At 32.8% G+C, this 21607-nt stretch overlaps 1 protein-coding gene across 1 annotated transcript in view; it reads right to left on the bottom strand.

The window, feature by feature from the left end:
- The window catches only part of LOC136033265 (homeotic protein spalt-major-like), a 77225-nt gene that overhangs the window by 25718 nt on the left and 29900 nt on the right, over window positions 1-21607 (bottom strand). Inside the window, exon 2 of the mRNA XM_065714020.1 lies at window positions 8810-8884. Coding sequence (XP_065570092.1) covers window positions 8810-8884 — 75 coding nt within the window. The remainder of the gene's footprint in view (window positions 1-8809; window positions 8885-21607) is intronic.

The following is a 21607-nucleotide window of genomic DNA, read 5'->3' as shown; positions in this document are numbered from 1 at the left end:
AAAGCCGGTTTTTTTCCCAATAAAGAAAAGAAACGCCGGTGAAAAATCACTAACAAATTTGTTTGATTGTTTGTTCCAATTTTTAAGAACGAGTCCTGAAATACTTATTTAATTAGAGTAGGAAACTTTTTTAAAAGTGCTAAAAGCTTATTGTAAAAAGCGAAGTATTGAAGAGGTGGCAACCCCTACCTATAGAATAATTTATATTCGGTTTGAGTTTCAATGTTGCTCTTTACTTTCAGTGCCGTCCTGGTTGAGTGGATTGGTGCGCTGGATTCAGGATCCTTATTTTACCCAATCCTAGTCTACCCAATTATTTAGTTTGGGACGGGGATCAGTGACGTGGCTCTGTAAGCTCAGCCAGAGTCGACCCAACTCTAAATGGGTACCTAGAGAAATCTGGGGAAGGTAAACAGGAAGGGTGTACGAAAGCACAGGATGGATGGCCCCCAACCCCCCATTGCATTCCTGGCTGAAGAGCCAAGAAACGGAGATCAACACCGCCGGTAGGGACTGTAAGATCTAATGCTGTATTCTTTACCCTTTTTTTCCTTGCTTTCAGACAAAATACTTTTTTTTTATTTAATCACTAAAGAGGAAAATCATATTCTATTGCACTGATATTAATAAGTAGTTTTTCAAAAACAAACTGTTGAGAAAAGAATATCTACATAGCTGATGATATTTAAAAAGCTAACCCCAAGGAAGATCTTATTCCATAGACGTTTACAAATAGTTTCCTTATAATAAACAAATACGTCAAATAAAATATGACAGGCTAGATAATATGCAGTTTACTCACTATAGATCATTTTGAGCCTTTTTTTGGATTTGGATTGCATAAAAGTATAAAATTCTTTTACCAATCTAATACTTATTTCGAAAAAAAAGTTCTGAATGGCATTTCATTAAGTGGTTAGAAATAGAAAATAACGACCACAGGTCTTTGTCCTTTCAATAGACACCCGGTCTCCGTTTTCGTGACAGATTTAAATTTGAAATGGGCAATTTCCAAATTCTCAGGAGAAAAGACTTTTAGTTTTGACTAGCCTTGGGATCTTTTCTGATTTTCTATTGATCAAAACATATCTTACCCTCATATTGGATTACATATGAATTCTCTTAAACGACACCTAGCCTTAAGGCTATGGAACAGATGGATAAGAAGGCTTTTCAGGGAAAATTTATTTGATCAGTTAATGCAACAGGTCTGCTTGTTAGCTTTCATTGATGGCTAAATTCAATAAAAAGCTACAGCGGAATAGTTTGCTATTTAAAGTACCAAGAACATCAACATAAAAGCACCTTTTGTACCCTGAACCTGTCTTAGGTCTGAGGCCGTACTCAGGGGAAGGGTCTGAATCCCCAGAAATTTTTTCCCTACCTCGTCCCCTCCAAACAAAAAACTCGGACACGGCCCTGCTTAGGTCTACTTATGTCTAAAAACAAAGATTTTTAAAGATTTTTCTTTTGGTTCTTTTCTTAATTACAAACCAAAAGCTTCCATGCAGCGTCACGTTTTCGTCAGTTACCGCTCTGAATATTGAATAAAATAGTTAAATTTGACGCCGCTTTTCGTCCGTAAAATTTCAAATACTAATAATCTGTTCATTGACAAAGACCACTACACTTTCAAAGGTAAGGCTACACCATCTTAAATTTGTTTTTGGTACCGTGTTTCAACAGACCGTTGGACTGTTAAAAATCCTTATCCTGGATTTTGATCGGGGGAGGGTATTTTCTGAGGGAGGTTTACATGAAAAAAACGTTAAAAACTCATCAAGAATTGGTTTATATGGATTTTTGTTACGTTTTTATGAGTCTGATAAGGTTTTTTTTTGGGGGGGGGGCTCAAGACCTAGAAAGGGCAAAACCTTGTTTATATATTTATAGTTTATGAGTTTCGTACTTTCTAAGGCGTTGTCCTTTGTAAAATCTTTGAAATATTTGTTTATTAGATTATAGAATCCATAATTTCCATTCGGTTTCTACACTTAAAATTAAATCTTAGTATGGTGCTAAGATATAGGAGTCCTAAAATAGCCTTTTTTCATTCCCAAATGTTGACTGAATTTTATTTATTGATAATATTTCTGAAACTCCTTTTTTATTTATTCTAGATTTGTGATCAAGCCTATGTCTTGATTTATGATCAAATCTGGGTCTATGCTTGTGATTTTCGAAAGTAGAGGATTTTTCAGAATTTGTCGTTATTGCACAAATGCAGAAGGCAAATGGAAAGCAGAAGGGGATGGGGATGGCTGAAGGCAAATGGAGTTAAAGTCAATTGCAAGAACCAGAAAGAAAAATACAAAATGAAGTTGAAGGTTGGCAAAAATTCTGAATTTATAGCTCACTTTTATCCCCCCCCTGAAATATTTATCCGACTCGTATAAATGTAATGTAAAGTTAAATCTAACTAAAGGTTTTAATTAGTTGGATTTCGCCCTCTCAAGTTAGCTTAATGTTAATATTAATACAAGAAATGGAAACAATGCATTAAGTATAAATTTTAAGACACTATTCTATTATTGGCTGCTCTTGAGATAAACTTTTCTTAAAAAAAAATTTTCTTAAAAAAATACTCCTCTTAAATTCAAATATATAGTGGATTAGTGGAAAAGTGTGTTGGCTAAAGCAGAAAAAAAAATCTATGAGACTTTGTCTCCGAAGATGCACAACTAGATATAGTGCCATAAAGCAATATAGTGCCAGATTTTCTAAACCAATAAAATAAAGTAGATTTTTTTTCTGAAAAAATGTTTTACATTATTTATTACATTAATTACATTAAGTGACATTATTACATAATTTATTACATAAATTTATTACATTAAAAAATTTATTAAAAATACATACAAATTTATTTTATCCGAAAAAAGTATCAGCTTGTAACCATCCATACAGTAGCACCAATTGGATAAGGGGGATAGTGATTGACATTCTTTCGAAATTAAAAAAAAATGTTTTTGGGTATTTTCATTAAAAATGGCTTTTTTATTGAAAAAATTGATAAGAACAACACAATTACCCCCCCTAGTAATTTCCAAAAAACATATTTTTGCCCCCTCATAAATTTCCATGGATTGACGCCAATGTATACACAACATCAAAACCGTTAATCTGAAAAACCAGACAAACAAATCACAAAAAAATATTTCAAATAATTTTAGGCCTACAAATATTTTCAAGTATATTCACTGAAATAGAATTCATGTGAAACATGTGATCTATGACATTCATCACTAAAAAATATTAAATAAAAAAAAACTAGTTTTTTTAACTGAAAGTAAGGAGCGACATTAAAACTTAAAACGAGCAGAAATTACTCCGTATATGAAAGGGACTGTTCCCTCCTCAACACCCCGCTCTTTACGCTAAAGTTTGACTCTTTCTCTCAACTCTACTTTTTAAAACCGTTAAAAAATATAGCATAAAGAGCGGGGCGTTGAGGAGGGAACAGTGTAAAAAAACTTGTTTTTTTTATTTAAATTCTGATTGTTTTTGAATTAATGCATGTTTTGATTTTGGCTCTCCGCAGACGAATAATTAAAACGTAATTTGCATATTCATTTATTTTTTCGGCTAAATGGTTCCTCATAGTTTTGATCGGACGATTTTGAGAAAAAAGGAGCGGGGGAGGAGGCCTAGTTACCCTCCAATTTTTGTGCTATTTAAAAAGGTAACTAGAACTTTTAATTTTTTACGAACGGTTTTATTAGTAACAATATACGTAACTTACGAATTAATTTACGTAACGAACTTCTATATTCGTTTGTTTTTATTACGTATATGAGGGGGTTCATCCCCTAGTCAATACCTCGCTCTTTACACTAAAGCTTAAATGTTGTCCCAATTCCTTAAGAATGACCGCTGAATCACAAAGGCCGTAGTATAAATAGTTGAAATTAATAAAATTACTTTAGCGTAAAGAGCGAGGTATTAGGAGGAGGTGAACTCCTCATATGCATAATAATTTCTGTTCATTTTAAGTTTTAATGCTGCTCCTTACTTTCAGTTGAAAAAACTTTTTCATATTCTATTTTTCATTGTTCTTTAAAAAATGCTAAAAAATCCTGCGCCTCCTTCATGGAAATTTTTTTCCCCCTTGATAAATTAATCCATGGAAAGTTCCCCCGCGTAACCCCGTCCCCTCAACCCCTCCCCCCACCGAAAAAATCCCCCTGAAAGCGTATGTACGCTTCCCAATAACCATTACTATATGGAAACACTGGTAAAAGTTTGTAACTTGCAGCCCCTCCCACGGGGACTGTGGGGGAGTAAGTCGTCCCCAAAGAAATAGTTATTATGTTTTTCGACTATGTTGAATAAAATGGCTATCTCAGAATTCTGATCCGGTGACTTTGGGAAAAAGATGAGTGTGGGAGGGGTCCAATCTTTTTGGTCACTTAAAAAGGGTACTAGAACTTTTAATTTGCGTCAGAATGAGCCCTCTTACGACATTCTAGGACAACTGGGTCGATACGATTACCCCTGGGGAAAAAACAAAAAATACAAACAAATAAACACGCACCCGTGATCTGTCTTGTGGCAAAAAAAAAAAATGCAAAATTCGACATTTTTGTAGATAGGAGCTTGAAATTTCTACACTAAGGTTCTCTCAAATAGCTGTCTCAGAATTTTGATCCGGTGACTTTGGGAAGAACATGAGCGTGGGATGGGGCGATACACTGAATCTGATGGTGTGATTTTCATTAAGATTCTGTGACTTTTAAGGGGTGTTTCTCCCTTTTTTCTAAAATAAGGCACATTTTCTCAGGCTCGTAAATTTTGATGGGTAAGTCTAAACTTAACTTATATATTTAAAATCAGCATGAAAATGCGATTCTTTTAATGTAGCTATTGTTATAAAAAAAAATCTGTTTTTTAGAGTTTCTGTTACTATTGAGCCGGGTCACTCCTTACTACAGTTCGTCACCACGAACTGTTTGAAAAACTTTCTATTATCAACAAGAAAAATTTAGCCTATTTTGAAAACGAAATGAACTGAAACTAGTGCAAAAGATACATATTTCCATCTTTGCCAGATTGGACAAAAAAAGAAAAAAGAAAAACACTTATCTAGGTTATATATCCAGGTATATACCAGATATTATTTTCGGGGGGATGGGGGGCTAACTGCCTTTTTTTTTAGTCAGATTCAGACACACACAAAGGAATTTTTACGGAGAGTCCAGTGAAAAAAGTGTTTATAATTTTACTAGAAGTGCCTAGGAATTCGAGTAATTGTAAGGTTTTGCCCCACCCCCAAATTAAGTCGTGTGACAAGCTGTGTGTTAAATGCTAATATCTCTAAATATTTTAATGATTTTTGCAGGCGTGTATCCAGTTCTTTTTCGGGTGGACCGAAAATAGAAGAAACTAAATATGATATTTTTTTTGGAGAAATACAAATTACAGAAACATAAAATATGTTTCTTTTGTAGAAATATGAAATGTTATTTTAGCTTAGAAATATAAATTGTAGAAACATAAATTTGTTTCTTTTATAGGAACATGAAATATTAATTTTAGTATAGAAATACAAATTGTAGGAACACAAAATATCCTTTCTTTTATAAAAACATGAAATATTATGTTAGTATAGAAATATAAATTGCAGAAGCATGAAATAATTTTATTTTATAGAAAAATGAAAAATTTATTTTTAGTATAGAAATATAAACTGTAGAAACATAAAATATGTTTCTTTTATTGAAACATGAAATATTATTTTCAGTATAGAAATATGAATTGTAGGAACATAAAACATGCCTCTTTTATAGAAACATGAAATATTATTTTTAGTATAGAAATACAATTGTAGAAAAATAAAATATGTTTCTTTATAGAAACATGAAATATAATTTTTTGTATATGAATATAAATTGTAGAATCAAAAAATATATTTATTTTGTAGAAACATAAGAAACGTAAAATAATCATTTCCTAATTTGAATAAAAAGTGCCAAGACATTTGGGATAATTTAGGAATTCTGGGGTGTGGGGCAGGCCCAAGGCCCTGGATATGTCCTTGGATGTTCGTAAGTGTCGCCATAGAAAAAGCAAGCAATTTGTTCAAATGTCATTCTTACAGAAAATATTCCAGAATTTTCTACCTCTTTTGATATTTTTGGTGGAAGTAAATTGCCTGTGAAATGCCATTTGCTAGGACAAATGAACATCTTCTGGAGCGGGGAAAAAAAGTAGGAATTAATATCTTCTATTCAGCCAAGCTTTTCAGAATTCGTGCTATATTGTGTTTTCCTTTATAAGATCCAGGGATTAAAAGAAAATGATTCCAGGGAATTGCCCATTCTTTTTTCCAAGAGTTCTTAACTGACAAACCATCCGCCAATTAATCTTAGAACAATGTTTTCCATGGTGTTAGAACTTCCACCCTCTCCAAGAGATAAGAAGATCAAATATCATGGAAATAGGGGGATTTGATTTCAGAAGCTTATCTAAAGCTTAAGATGGATTTTTCTTTGAAATGACTATCCATAGATTTCAGAAATAGCCGATATTATCTTAACAAGGAGTCAAATTAATGTGAAAATGACGCGTGACACGGAAACAACGTTGCTTTCAAATATTATTTGAGCCCTCCTTAAACAAGCCCTTTTTATTTTAATTCACCTTTAAAATTAACTTATATATCTTTTTCTTAAATAAAATATTGTCAAGAAATTGGAAATACTTTTCTTATGGACTTGAATCTATGGACTTGTGCTAATAAATTGTACTAAGATCTGTGGGATGTGTTTTAGGATCTAAATTAGGATCTGTCGATTGATGATTGACAGATCCAGAGCTAATTCTCTAAGAAAATATTGGACTTGACAGCAATAAAAATATCAACACAATTCAAAATATCAACACAGCACAATAAAAATTATACTTCAGCAACGTGCCTGGGGGAGGGGACTCGGAGCCTGGCCCAAAATTCAAAATTTTTCCGAGTTTTTGGGGACTTTTTATTTAAATTGTCATATTAAAGCACTTTATTATTGAGCGGTCCCTCGATAATTCCTGTGGACGTATCTGCTAACTCACGTTGTAACTGCAACATTTACCCATCAAGCTTATTGTATTTTAAAACTTGCTGTATTATACTTCCTGTATAATACTAACATAATACTTACAGTATTGCTTGTCAGCCAGTGGGATAATAGAGATGATAAGATTCAAATCAAGATGATGTAAAGGAAATGCCGTTGGTCTTAAAATCAGGTACGCACACATAAAATGAGTCAGGAGGGGGAGGGGAAACACCAAGAAAATAAAAAAAAATGTCTCATAATTTGTTAGGAAGATTCAAGAAATTCAGAATAATTTTTGGTTATCGAGGGGGGTAGGCTTGGAGCCAGGGTTGCAAACTGCCGATGTCTAAAAAGAGCGCAGACCAAGGCAGGAAAAAAGTGTTTTTTGTTAAGAAAAAAGAGTGCAAGTCAATTAATTTGCGCACATCCCCTTTTCCGCACCCCCTATGGGGTAGCAAAGAGTGCATTTCACACGAAAAGTATGCACGTTGGCAGCCCGGTTCCTTGGATTAAATGGACTCCTTTGGCAACCCCGCTTGGACCCCACTGCCCAAAAGCCTGAGTATTTTAAGCTTTTTGAAAACGACCAGGGAAGAGAGAGAGAGATACTTCGATTGGGAATTTGTCAACTTTTTGCTGTTCCACAAGCATATTTACTGCGTAGAAAGCAGGGGAAATGGCATTTTCTTTGGAGGGGGAGCAACCCCCTGCCTTGGTAGGAGTTTATTTTTTATAGTTTTTCTCTCATCTATTTGAATATGTCGAGTAAAAAAAAAGTTATCAGAATTATTCCAGTGCCTCCCCCTTGTTAAAATCCTGAATCCACCACTGGGAAGATCGTTTGTGAATAAGACTAAAAATGTCCCAAAAACTCTAGATTAAATAATCTACGTTATTTTTAAGCACTATCTATTAAATGGAGCCATGTTACTCAGAAACATCCTGAAACTGTTGAAATATTTTGCCTCATTTGTGGCCTAGAAAAAACACAGTACATGGTTCGCAAGAAAAATTTCTTCCCGGGGCACTAATTGAAATTGAAGATGGGCAGAGAGATCGGCTCATATATTTTTTGCAGCCCTCCCCAAGATTTTGAGATATGCCTTTTTTGGCATTTCATTGAAAAAACCTTTTTTCGTATTATCGTTTAAAAAAATTCCTCCCTCTTCCCTTGATTACTAAAAAATAAGTTTTTCCCCTCTTGACTTTTTCTGATTTGGCGCCCCGGATTACTTCCGCTCTTCTGTAAAGTTGTGAAAGTATCTGACATACCTTTTCACATCGGCGCGGTGATATAACCCTTTCCTTTCTTCTAAGTTTAAATAAACAGAAAGAGACGGATCACTCTCGTGATCTTATATTCCCATGCCAAAAAGTGTGTTTGAATTCCATTGGTTTATTTTTGTGACGTATTTTTGATAGGCCAATCACGTCATTTTGACACACGTTGTTCTGAAGTGCGTTATATTCATCTTAGACCGAACACACGAAGCTTTGAGCCAATTTAAAAAAAGCAAAGTTGATTGATTCTTGTGTATGAAAATTTAAGCCACTAAAAAGAACGAGAATTTTTTAGCCCCAATTTTTCTTTTACAGGTAAACTCTCCGTTGCTCTGTGGTTAAAGAAAATATTCGAGGTAACAAATTCGTCGTTCAAATAGTTGTTATCTGCCACTCTACAGTTAAAAAATGCTCAAGGTAACAAATTCGTCATTCAAATGTTTATTTAACCTTCTGGGACAAAAGCCGACAGAATAATGCCCTACCTTTATCAGAAAGCACTCCCTGAAATATCAAATCGGCGGCAGGGTTTCCAGCACCTTCTTCAGCAGAGTAACTACCTAAAAGAGAACTGGCTTTTATATTTAATTATCTAGATTTTTTGGGCAAAAACACAGTCAACTTCTCTTTAAAAGTATTAAAGTGATTGACAGACACGCAAACATGATTTTTTTAGGGGGTGATGATAGAAATTTTTCTGGGGTAAAAAGTAAAAAAGTAAATCATGTTTGATCATTTGAATGATAAATGCCCAGAAATTAAAGAAAACTCAGTGTTTTTTGGGGTCCCAAGTCCCCCCATATTTTTCCTGTGATGGACTTCAGAAAAATACGTAACAATTGACAGGAAGGGTGGCGAAATAAAAAAACAGTCAAACCGTGTTCATAATACACTAAATTAGATGATGGATCGTAAAATATTCAGACTTATAGGCCACGGCCCTTTAGCAGCCTGTGGCTCTCTGAACCACGTTTTACTGGCATAGCTGCTTGGCACTAAGTTAGTGCAGGTTTAACTTAAACAATAATGGTTCAACTATCGATTTTATTTATGCTCACTAATTTTTCTACGAGCCCAGATAAAACAACTAAGGAAATCAAGTTTTTCTATAATTAAGGCTTATGGGTCATATCTGGATGACAACTGCCTTTAATCAAGCCAAGAAAACCTTATGGAGGTACATTCTTTTGCAATATACGCTAAAATACACTCTCTAAGGAAAATTTTAATGATACATATATCTATATGTTAAGCATAAAAAAGGAATATTTACGACTAAACATAATTTTGCGGAAAAAGCAACGTATTCACATTTTCACATTTATATATATATATATATATATATATATATATATATATATATAATATATATATATATATATATATATATATATATATATATATATATATATATATATATATTATATATATATATATATATATATATATATATATATATATATATATATATATATATATATATATATATATATATATATATATATATATATATATATATATATATATATATATATATGTTCTGAATAAATAGTTTTTTAACTGTAAAAAATAAGTGGTTTTCCAGACAAATTAAGTGGTAATCAGAAACTTTGTTTTTCGTTTTTCAGAAAATATTTTGACTTTCTATGTACTTTATATTAAAACTGAATTATAATATTATATATTTAAAAATATCATACAATAAATATCATATCCTAAAACTGATTTTGTACCACTCTTGGGTAACACTTCATATTTTAAAATATCTTTATCGGTGTGGGTAGCAATTGATTTAGTCACACTAAGTCGGGTAGGTTGTCTGAAACGGTATAAAAAAAATACAATCAAAATTTTTTTTCTACAATTGTTATTTTTTGCATAAAATGATATTTTTCATTTATTTGAATTTATGTGAATGATTTTATTTGAACTGAGAAAGGCTTTGTGAGTATTCAAATCAAAGTTTTGTGATTAAAAAATTAACATTTTTTTTTACAATTGTATAAGGTTTCATGTTTGTTTTTCTCTTAATTCACTCAACGATGTGGATAACAACTGATTTGATCAACCCTGACCTAGTCGGTCGTCTGAAAAGGTTCAGAAACCTTTGCCTCAATCTCTGGGTCTATTGTTATCTTTCGTTGTCATAAGATCATCGGCAAACAAAATTAAATTCTTTGATTTTTCACAGTTTCGATTTTTATGCATTCGACCTTTCGCCACGCAAGCAATGACATTTATTTTGTGATAAAAATTGTTTTTGATCCGGGTCACAATACACAATTAAGGCTTGTGCATTCTTCTGAGCTAGGTATTTAGCCTTTTTTTACCGTTCACAAATTATTAACCTTCTCTTTTTAATTGACTGAAAATTTTCAGAAAGATACAAAGTTAATTTTCATTATCTATGAATCAATAATCGCGATAGTCAGTAATCACGACAGCTAATGGTGGAGGATTTTTAGGAGAAGTTACCCCTCTTGATATTCAAAAAGTACCAATTGGGTATCTTAATCGGTCACCCTGTTTGAAGCTTTAACTTTGGTGACTTTACTTTAGACATGAGTTAATAAGTAAATTCCAAAAGTTGAACTAAAATCCAAGGTTGGGGAGTGCTGAGGACTTGGGGTTACTCCTAATTTATTCTTCAGCAGAAAACCTCTCCACTATTGCATGGCTCGTCAACCATTTCCTGAGTTCTGGTTCTAATCAGATTATACTGTGATGATGAACCATAAGAATTCAAATGGATTGATTTTGAGCACCAAGGACATGACAAAAATATTTTTTGGCCACTGGACCCAATGTAGGTCAATACATAACTGAAAACCAAATTTTTAAAGATTTTTATTCTTGTTGTTTCTAAACTATTTAGTCTTTAGGGCACTATCATATTTTCATCAGTGTTGCTACGTTGGATAGTGAAAATAAGTAACTAAAAATACATAGTTAAATTTGACAGCGCTTATCGTCCGAACAAATTCAATCACTAACAATCTGTTGATTCCCCAGAAAGAACGACATCTTCAAGGAGAGATAACACCTTCTTAAGCTGCTTGGTACAAGATGTTTTTAGCTTAGTTTTCGCTATTTTTCGCAAACGCCTCTTTTTTTATTTTGGTACCCGCTATTACCAGAAACCACATATGGAGACTTTTTTTTAGTAAAAATTGAACCACTCACTTTCTCTAATTTTTGTAAGATATGTGAATTTATTAAGCTTCCACTTGACTCATTTAAAGTCAGATTTTAATCTCACTGTACTTAGTACTTCAATGGTTCGTTTTGGAATAAATGTATTCTACTGGGAAAATATCGAGACGGCAACCCTTTTTACACGCCTGACATTAATTTTTATATTTTTACTACTCAAGGCCTTCAAATATTTCTGCTGTTTTTCTTACAGAACTATATAAGCTATAGACCAAAAGCAGATATTCTTGAAATTTGAAGCCCCTCAGTTGTCAAGTCATAAAAATTATTTCTTAGAATTGTGGGAACTTGAAGAAAGGTCGAGGCCCTTAAAGTTGTGAAGGTACTCTGTCGACCAAACGTAAAAGTGGAAAGTCTTAAGTGTTAAAATACAGGATTTTTTATGACGATAAAATTTCAATGCTTTTGAGTTGTCAAAAATTAAGTGGCTTTTTCTACAATTAGCCATGACTTGATGTCCACAACTATTCCATTTTAATTCAAAAATCAACGGACTCGGTTGAAAAAAATTGATACCAACTGAGGTACCAACTTCGGTATCGCGCACATTACTGTGCGCAGTAACAACATGCATGTTTATATTAATTTTTGTCTAAATGAATCCAAGTTTGAAAGATCACTTTAAATTTTCTTGGTTGAATTTCAATGTGATGCAGGAATGACAGTTTGTTACATATTTTGTATTCCTGTAAAAACTTCTTAGGTCTGCTGAAATTTTTAAAAGGCAGCAAATGTAGATCACAGAAGCATGCTAATTCATTTAATACTAGTGACGCGTGCTGCGATGTATGCATTCAACTCAGCGGGATTTTTTGCTTCTGACTCTGCGTGAGACTTACTAACACGAAGCCTACCCGATAAGTGCCAAAAGGAATAGCATATACGTTGAAAGAAGAATAACTTTGTAATGCAATCTCCTGATTTTTCAGCAGGTTATGGGGTCCAGCGAAGTCTTCCTCAAGGATTTGGCATTTGTTTTTATATTTAGGGGGGATGTCGAATAGTCAATTTAATTGGCTACTCAGCACTCCCCTCCCCCTAAGTATGTAAAACTTTTCTCTAAGGGCAAAGGTTTGCATCCTAGAAAGTAGTCGGTCTGTGCACTATTTTAAATTTTTACCCTCGACGGGAGAGGGCTGGATACAAAAGGCTGAATGTTTTCCAGTTTTATGAGATGGTTGTTGTCGGTGGTTTTCCAGAAGCTCCTTTTTCCGTTCCTATCTCCACAAGGAAAATTCTACCAGCGTGGCGTCATAGCGGGGTCAGATAGAACCTTTGTGAGTTAACCCGATCAGAATTTTGATTGGGAACAGCGCTAAAGGGCGACCTTGAGAAGTAGTACCACTCAAAAAATGATATAGCCTAGCATACAACATAGCATTGTGCTGGATGTTACGCAATGTGTATATTTCTTCAGTTTTTTTTTTAGCTGTTTAGCCTACTTTTTGCTATGTTATTTTATGATACGTTTAAGCAGAAGTCATGTAGGGTCGTTTCTACTGCCCGTTTATATGTATTTGTTTTTCGGTGGATCTCATCATAAGTTTACTGGATAATTTTAATAATAAGTTTACTGGAAGAACGAAAAAAAATCGGTATCAAAGTCGAAAGTGTAAAACTCTTTAGTAGTATTAGTTGAAGTAGTAGTAGTAGTAGTAGTATTTGAAAAAAAAGTGCAAGAAAAGAATCATATTTTTGTTAGAACTTTTAAAATGTTTCATCTTTTGTCTCAGAATTTGGTTTTCTTTAGAGCAGAGACCAATGAACAGTGGGTCCATCTTCATACAACCAATAAAAATAATCCAATTTTAGTTTTGCTAGCTTATTTACTTCTACATACATAACGGCGAAGACCACACTACCTTGCCATAATACAAATTACAAAAGGTAAAACAATGAGGAATTATCTGAAGACAGCGAAACTTAGTAAATGAATGTTTCGACTCTATATCTAAGAGTCATTATCAGTAAAGCAAACAGAAAAATGTAAAATTAGACTTGCAATAAAATTTTCTTACAACGGATGTTTACTGAATATTGTTTCTTCGATATTTATTTATAATTTAAAGCTTCAGACTACACCCATATAGGTAATAAATATCTTTTTGTTAGAGGCAAGGCCGGATTTATCGGGAGAGGGGGGTATGGTAGTTGCCCCCCCGAAAATTTAGGCTGACTTGTAAAGAAGCAACAAAATGCATATAAAAATTTTTTGATGAGTTTTTAACATCTCTTTTTAACCCCCCCCCCACAAAAGACATGGATAAGCCCTTGACTACAGAATTCAGGGGTTAGTTTGACCAGGCTCCGTAGCAAACAGTGAGGAAAACTGAAAAAGAAGAGTTGTGCTCTTTCTGATTTTGGTAAAATTACCATCTTTTCGAGAATATTATTTTTGGTTACAAAAGTGTTTAACCATTTGCTTGTATCCATCCTTGTTTTAAGACAATTTCCTTTTGAATGTGCAAAACCAAGAACAAGCGTAATTCGAAAGTAGAATCTAAAAAAAAAGAGTTGGATAGAATGGCTTCTGAAAATGACATTTATTTAATGATGTCATAGTCACAACAGAGAGAAACATCCATTTCTATTAGAACTAAGCGAAAGAACTGTCTTTCATTTAGCAAGAGACATATTTGTTAGGATCTCTAGTGACCCATTATCAATAGGATCTAGTATCCTAGGTTGTAATCTGGGGCCCCAAAGGGGAAGACTGAATTAGTATATCCAATCATGATCCTATTGGAACAAATTGGACCGAAGTGGACACCGTCCTCAAATTGGACCATCTGGTCATAATAAGATATGCGAAAGCGATTTGATATGTGGTTTTGAAAGAATATGGGACAGCTGATGGATACCATTCTATATGAAACAGATTGTGATGGTCTGCTTATTGATAACCCTTTCCCCGATTGATTTATCAAGATTGTATTAGTGAAAGAATTAATTTATGTCAAATCTGTTGACCTTTCCATTGGTGACGGGTCTTACTGTCAAACGCTTAGAAAGAAAAACAATGCATAATTTTTCTCTGTGTATATTGTGGTTCATCATAGCAGCAGAAAAACTGGGCCTTAATTTGGAATATATGGGGCAAGCCGTAAAAATGATGGGAAATCTGGTGGGGCTGAATACCCCTTTCCTGATTCAGATGGGACAGTTTTTATTTACAGAAAAGGTAATTATATTTCAAAATTAATGCATAAAAAGTAGTAGTGAAAGAATTAATATATGTTAAATTTGTTAATCTACACATTGGTAATGAATGTCGCTGTTAAACGCTTTTTTAAACAAAATATTTTGATTGCGATTTACAGCGCAAAAAAACTAAGAACGAAAAAAAATGAAAAAAAAATAAACAAAACGAAGGAGAGAGTAATTTTTATCCTGTGGACTAAAAAGTAAACTTGGCAGATATTTTGGCAAAAACCCTCGCTAATCCGTTTTTTAAAGCCATTTTTTTTTTCGTTTTTTGATCTCCGTGTTATAAATGGTTATAGAAAGTGTATACTTTGAAAGCTAACAATTGTTTTTTTTATGAATTATTAGATATGAAAAACCGAAATATTATATATATACATATATATATATATATATATATATATATATATATATATATATATATATATATATATATATATACTAGCTGTTGGGGTGGCGCTTCGCGCCACCCCAACACCTAGTTGGTGGGGGCGCTTCGCGCCCCCCCCAAGCCCCCCCGCGCGCGTAAGTCGTTACGCGCCATAATAGTTACGCGCCATTGTAGTTGTGTCCCTATGTCCCACCTGTGAATATAGATAGATATATATATATGGTTTTAACTACGTAAAACTTGCGAATATACAACATTCTTTGCTGTCCCATTGTCTTTGCATATAAATAGATTGTCAGGTTTACCGACTCTTGAACATGCAACATATAATGGTCCATGGGAAAACAATCTGTATTCAGATCTATACCTCATGATTCTAATGATTGCCCTTGAGCTTTGTTGATGGTGATTGCTAATCGACCATTCCCTGTCCCGGTGTCCCGGTCGTCATTTACATCCCCCTGTTTCCCCCGGTGTCCCCGTTGTAGTTGTGTCCCTGTGTCCCGGTCGTCATTTATATTCCCTGTGTCCCGGGTCCCGGTCGTCATTTGTATCCCGGTGTCCCGGTCTGTATATACATTCGTTTTTTAGTTTTGTTTTTCTCCTTTATTTTTTTCCTTTTTTTTTCTTTTTTAGCTTATTTAGATTTTTAGATTTTTTAGTTTTTTTATTAGTTTTTAGTTTTTTTTTCTTTTTAGTTTTTTTGTCCCGGTCGTCATTTATATCCCCCTGTTTCCCCCGGTGTCCCCGTTGTAGTTGTGTCCCTGTGTCCCGGTCGTCATTTATATTCCCTGTGTCCCGGTCGTCATTTGTATCCCGGTGTACCGGAGTTGTGTCCCTGTGTCCCGGTCGTCATTTATATTCCCTGTGTCCCGGGTCCCGGTCGTCATTTGTATCCCGGTGTCCCGGTCTGTATATACATTCGTTTTTTAGTTTTGTTTTTCTCCTTTATTTTTTTCCTTTTTTTTTCTTTTTTAGCTTATTTAGATTTTTAGATTTTTTAGTTTTTTTATTAGTTTTTAGTTTTTTTTTCTTTGTAGTTTTTTTGTCCCGGTCGTCATTTATATCCCCCTGTTTCCCCCGGGTCGTCATTTATACTCCCTGTGTCCCGGTGCTTTGTTGATTGCTAATCGAACATTCCTTTTGTCCTGGTCGCTTTCTCTTTGAGTGTCGTCATTTATTTTTTTCTTTTTTAGTTCTTTTAGTTTTTACCTTTTTTAGTTTTTTTTAGTTTTTAGTTTTTTTAGTTTTTTACCTTTTTTTAGTTTTTTTAGTTTTTTTTAGTTTTTTAGCTTTTTTATTTTTTTTATTAGTTTTTAGTTTTTTTGTAGTTTTTGCCTTTTTTTTAGTTTTTTTAGTTTTTTAGCTTTTTTATTAGTTTTTAGTTTTTTTTGTAGTTTTTGCCTTTTTTTAGTTTTTTTAGTTTTTTAGCTTTTTTATTTTTTTTATTAGTTTTTAGTTTTTTTTGTAGTTTTTGCCTTTTTTTTCTCTTTGAGTGTCGTCATTTATTAGTTTTTTCCTTTTTTTTTTTAGTTTTTTATTGGTTTTTACCTTTATTTTAGCTTATTTTTCAGTTTTTTCCTTTTTTTTAGTTTTTTTTATTTTTTATTTTTTTTAGTTTTTTACCTTTTTTTAGTTTTTTTAGTTTTTTAGCTTTTTTACTTTTTTTATTAGTTTTTAGTTTTTTTTGTAGTTTTTGCCTTTTTTTAGTTTTTTCAGTTTTTTTTTTAGTTTTTTATTGGTTTTTACCTTTATAGTTTTTTTTAGTTTTTTAGCTTTTTTATTTTTTTTATTAGTTTTTAGTTTTTTTTGTAGTTTTTGCCTTTTTTTAGTTTTTTCAGTTTTGACGTCACCTGATCCAGTTTTTTCAGGTGACGTCACCTGACACATCCATCCATCCATCCACAGACAACTTATTTTTATATATATAGATATATATATATATATATATATATATATATATATATATATATATATATATATATATATATATATATATATATATATATATATATATATATATATATTTAATTAATAAATTGAATAATAAGGTGACTCTTAATTTATTTTTAATTTTAATTTTTAGCATGACAGTTGATATTAATCTTATCATCTTCTTTCATCTTCATATGAAAGGCCTATAATTTCTGTCGTTAAAATACATTTATGTTGTTTACAATACATTACTGGATGTCAAACTTTTTAATCCTCCACTAATAATCGTAAAATGAATAACAAGCTCTCAGAGTTTCCGCATATTAAAAACGTCAAGAGAAACTATTCGGAGGGTGTGAACAGGGGAGAAAGAAACTGTTAATGTTGATTTATATTGTTAGTTCAGTTGCCTTAAAAAAAAAAAAATCGTCTTCGGTTCTAAGCCGCATAGGTATGGTGCGTGAAACATTTTATTTGTTTTGCGTTTAAAAAGATATTCCAATGCCATAAAATTCTTAAAATGTCGTTTCTAAAAGTTGTTGTTTAACTTTTATGTCGGAGGCCAAAATTTCAAACCGCCATAATTCCGCCACTAAATTACTTAAAGGACTCTTTCTTTGTTATTCCTAAATAATTCTTTTTATGTTTTTTTTTTATATTTGAACTTTTAAAACAAGTAACTTCAGCGGAGATTCACAATCTCGACTCTCTAACCCCTTGGAATTAAACAAAGAAAACTAGGATTAAACAGTGTAGCTCAGGGGGGATCTTTTCTGATATACCAATACCACTATTCAAAATGTATTCTTTAATTGTTTACGTGTATTAAGTTAAAACTTGACGTACGGCAAAATGCACGGTAAATATATAATTTGGGATATATGTTTTTCACATTAGGAGGGGGGAGTAAATGAGATAAGTAAGAATTATATAATTTCTTAGCATTACTCATATCATTCCTAATTCTTTGGACAAATTCATTCCTGATTCTTAATTCATTTCTTAGACTTTTAAAAAAAGTAGATGTTTCTTTTTATCAATATATATTTCTGAGAAACTTTACAAGTAATTTATATAGTTCGAGCCCAACAGCTGCATTACTTATCAGAAAGACAGATGACGCAGACACAACGTGATTTTATGAAAACAAATACTGGAAATATAAGAAGCAAGGATTTACAACTGACGGGGGGGGGGGGGGCGGGGCTTTTTTTTTAATGTCAGTCTAACAACTACACTTTTCTATTTTCACACAAATATAATTTACTTATTTGAATACAATAAGATAATCACATTAATGATTATTTACTGTGAAAAATCTGGCTTCGATAAGACTCTAATCAATGACCTCATGTATGCAATATTAGGCCGTGCTTCTATACAAGGGATTAGAACCAATATCTAAGAATATTGACTCCTCTTTTATTACATAGGTGGTCCTCTTCTTTCGAACACAATTCCTGAAGTGTCTTCGAATGTCAAAATGTTCGGAATTAGATGGAAGTAAAACCGCATGTACCAAAAACAATATATATATATATATATATATATATATATATATATATATATATATATATATATATATATATATATATATATATATATATATATATATATATATATATATATATTTAATTATGTCAATGAGATATTTTTAAGAGCTTTTACGTGTTTTCTTTAAATATTTTTGAATTATGTTCTTCTTCTTTTTTTTGATATATTTTCAGTATTCGAAAAAGCGGATTGTAGGAAAATAGAACGTTCGAAAGTAGAGAGCCGCCCGTGTTTTAACTTTCAATTATATTTCGACTAAAAAGTATTGATACATTTTGACGACCGTATGTTTTCTCTTGTTTAGATTTAAACTAAAAAACACCAAAAGTACAAATCTTGTTTCTAAATTAGAATTCGTCATACTTTTTTTTTAAAACAAATCGATCAAAGTTTGGTTTTTCTTAGTTTACGACATTGATGTTGATTGTGTGCTTGCGAGCGTATCACTCTGAACTTACGATTTATGCTATGACACAATGAAGCAGAGCACAATCTTATTATTACCAACTCACTCAAGCAACAATTTTCCAAGTTTTATTTTATTGCACCTGATAAATTTCTCAATGTGTCATTAGAACCGAGCAGATCTGTGTACCTCATGGAAGGGCGACTTCTGGTCTGGGCCCCTTAGATCTCAAGATTGCTACTATTTCCCCCATGATTTATAAATTGTTTCGTAAACTTTGACTCCTTTTTAATCCCCCCCTCCGATAAAGTCTTATGTATGTTTTTATCAGGAACTTCCCGGCGGATCTTAGAATTTAGACAATGTGAAAATCGTCAATGGCTAGAACAATTTGAACGTCAATGAAGACGAGTAGCTAGTACAATGCCATACAATGATTAGAAGGCCGTACATGGCCGTACAGGCTAGTATAATGAGTAGAAGTACAAGGCCGTACTAAAAGAGGGCTTTCGAAGCACTCGTTTAATGACTTTGAAGTTCGAGCTTATTTTCGCTCTTGAATGATTATAAAAAACCTTTTCCATTGTTGCACCCCATTAAATGGCTTTATCTCTTCCACTACCGAGGCAAATCACGGGTTACAAGGGTTACACGGGTGTAAGATTTATCAGCAGGGCTGATATTCATGTTGAGCTTGCGAAGGCTCAGAGAGTAAAGCAAGCAAAAAGTAAGACCCTCCAGGTAAGGACTTACCCACGCCCTGAGGCCCGACCACTATCTGAAATCCCAAATTTTCCTGAATTTCTGTGCACTTTTTATTCAAATTATGAAATAAATTTTGTTTTTCTATTATTGCCCCTCCCCCTTTAAAAAAGTTTTTTTGTGGTGCTCCCCTCCACAAAAAAAAAGTTGCATATATGTCTGTCTCCAGGTTCTGTCCTCCTGACCAATTGCATAATTTGTCCATGTTTTAAGGTGAATTAATCCAATAGTGATTGGCTTCAAAGAGTCAGGATGATAAAGACAAGAATGAAAAGATTCACTAAGCTTATCAGCCCAATCTTTGAAAACTGAAAATAAATTAGACCGCTACCGGGCAAAAAGTCAGATTTGGAAAAATCATTTAATTATAAACTATAATTGCGCACCTGTATATAGTACTACTAAATCTATATGATTACTTGCAGAAAAGTTGTCAAGCAAAATATATGAGAGTTGTAAAACATAAATGACACTGGCATAAATAACTATGTCTATATGTGGTTTCTGCCATCACTATAACGACAACAGACGGTATAATTCTTAACTTTATGACATAGGACTTACAGATTAAGCCTGAGTTTGCTTTTAATAAGCCGTGAAGCTAGTTAAAGCCAGGAACTTAAAATTTGCTTTTGTCATCTGACTCAATCTTAATAACTTGATTTATTCATATGCTTCCTATATGAGACAATCCTTGTTTTGCATATTTTATATAAGGAATGGTCATAATCAGTTAAGTATTTTATTGCTTTACCGAATCTGGTTTTTAATTTCTTTAAATAGGAATAAGTTATTGCTCCTCTTATTTAGTTGTGTTATTCAAAACTGTCAAGTTGTATTTTTAGTGAAACTGACCTATTGAACATTTTTTGTGTAAATTTAACAGTTATTTTTTTTAGTGTATTTAATTTTTTCAAAATAAGGTAGAAATTCACATTTGGGATTTCGACCTAAAAATTGGAAGCTGTTTCCCAAACTGAAATGTAGTTTGAATCAGAAAAGATCCTTCTAAAAAAAACATTAATAATAATAATAAAATACCGAAAGAATCCTATGTCTCTGAATCACATTTCAGGCTTTTTCTCAAAACCAGCTTACAGAATTGTTCAAAAGAATAAAATTGCTTAAAAATAAAATAAGAAAGGCTTCAAGACAGTTAGGTTAATAATAAGGTTTAGACAGTTTCTGCCTATTTAACAGCAATAATATATAATAATAATTCAGAATTTGTTTGATGATTTTATTCCAATAAAAGAGAATCGTTATCTTTTACGTATTTGAAAAGTGAGCACATAAAAGACAGATTGTTAGAAGAAATGTTAATGTTACTTTCGTTATTTCACTCTGGTCTGTTTGAGCTAGTCCAGCCAAGAATCACACTGAGGGCACGTGGATTAAAAATTCTTGAATGTGATACTTTTCGAAGCCTTTGTGCGTGTACAAATCAGACTGCGATAGCTTCATGTTCTTTGACAAATTTTGATTTTGACGGATCACATACGTCTTTGAGTTTAGCTTCGCGATCAATTGCTATTGTAGAGCCATAGTTTCCCATTTGGGTCTCTGCTCTTAGCCAAAGTTATGATTAGGGCCTTTGATACCTGAGCCTTGCCCTATGAAATAGGACTGGAAACTACCTGTATGACTTTGATGTAGGATGTTGAAGGACAAATACAAAGTATTGGGATCTAAACTTTAAAATTAAATGAGTAAGTTAGGCACAGTATTTACCTATTTTTGACAAGCAAGCCCTAAAGGATTTTTTTTTAATAGCGACAAGAAGACACATTACTTTAAAATATGTAGAAACAGACTCGT

The sequence above is a fragment of the Artemia franciscana genome, chromosome 11 (genome assembly GCF_032884065.1).
Source record: "Artemia franciscana chromosome 11, ASM3288406v1, whole genome shotgun sequence".
Taxonomy (NCBI): domain Eukaryota; kingdom Metazoa; phylum Arthropoda; class Branchiopoda; order Anostraca; family Artemiidae; genus Artemia; species Artemia franciscana.
Note: the sequence above shows the minus strand (reverse complement) of the source record. Positions and strands in the feature narration are given on the sequence as shown.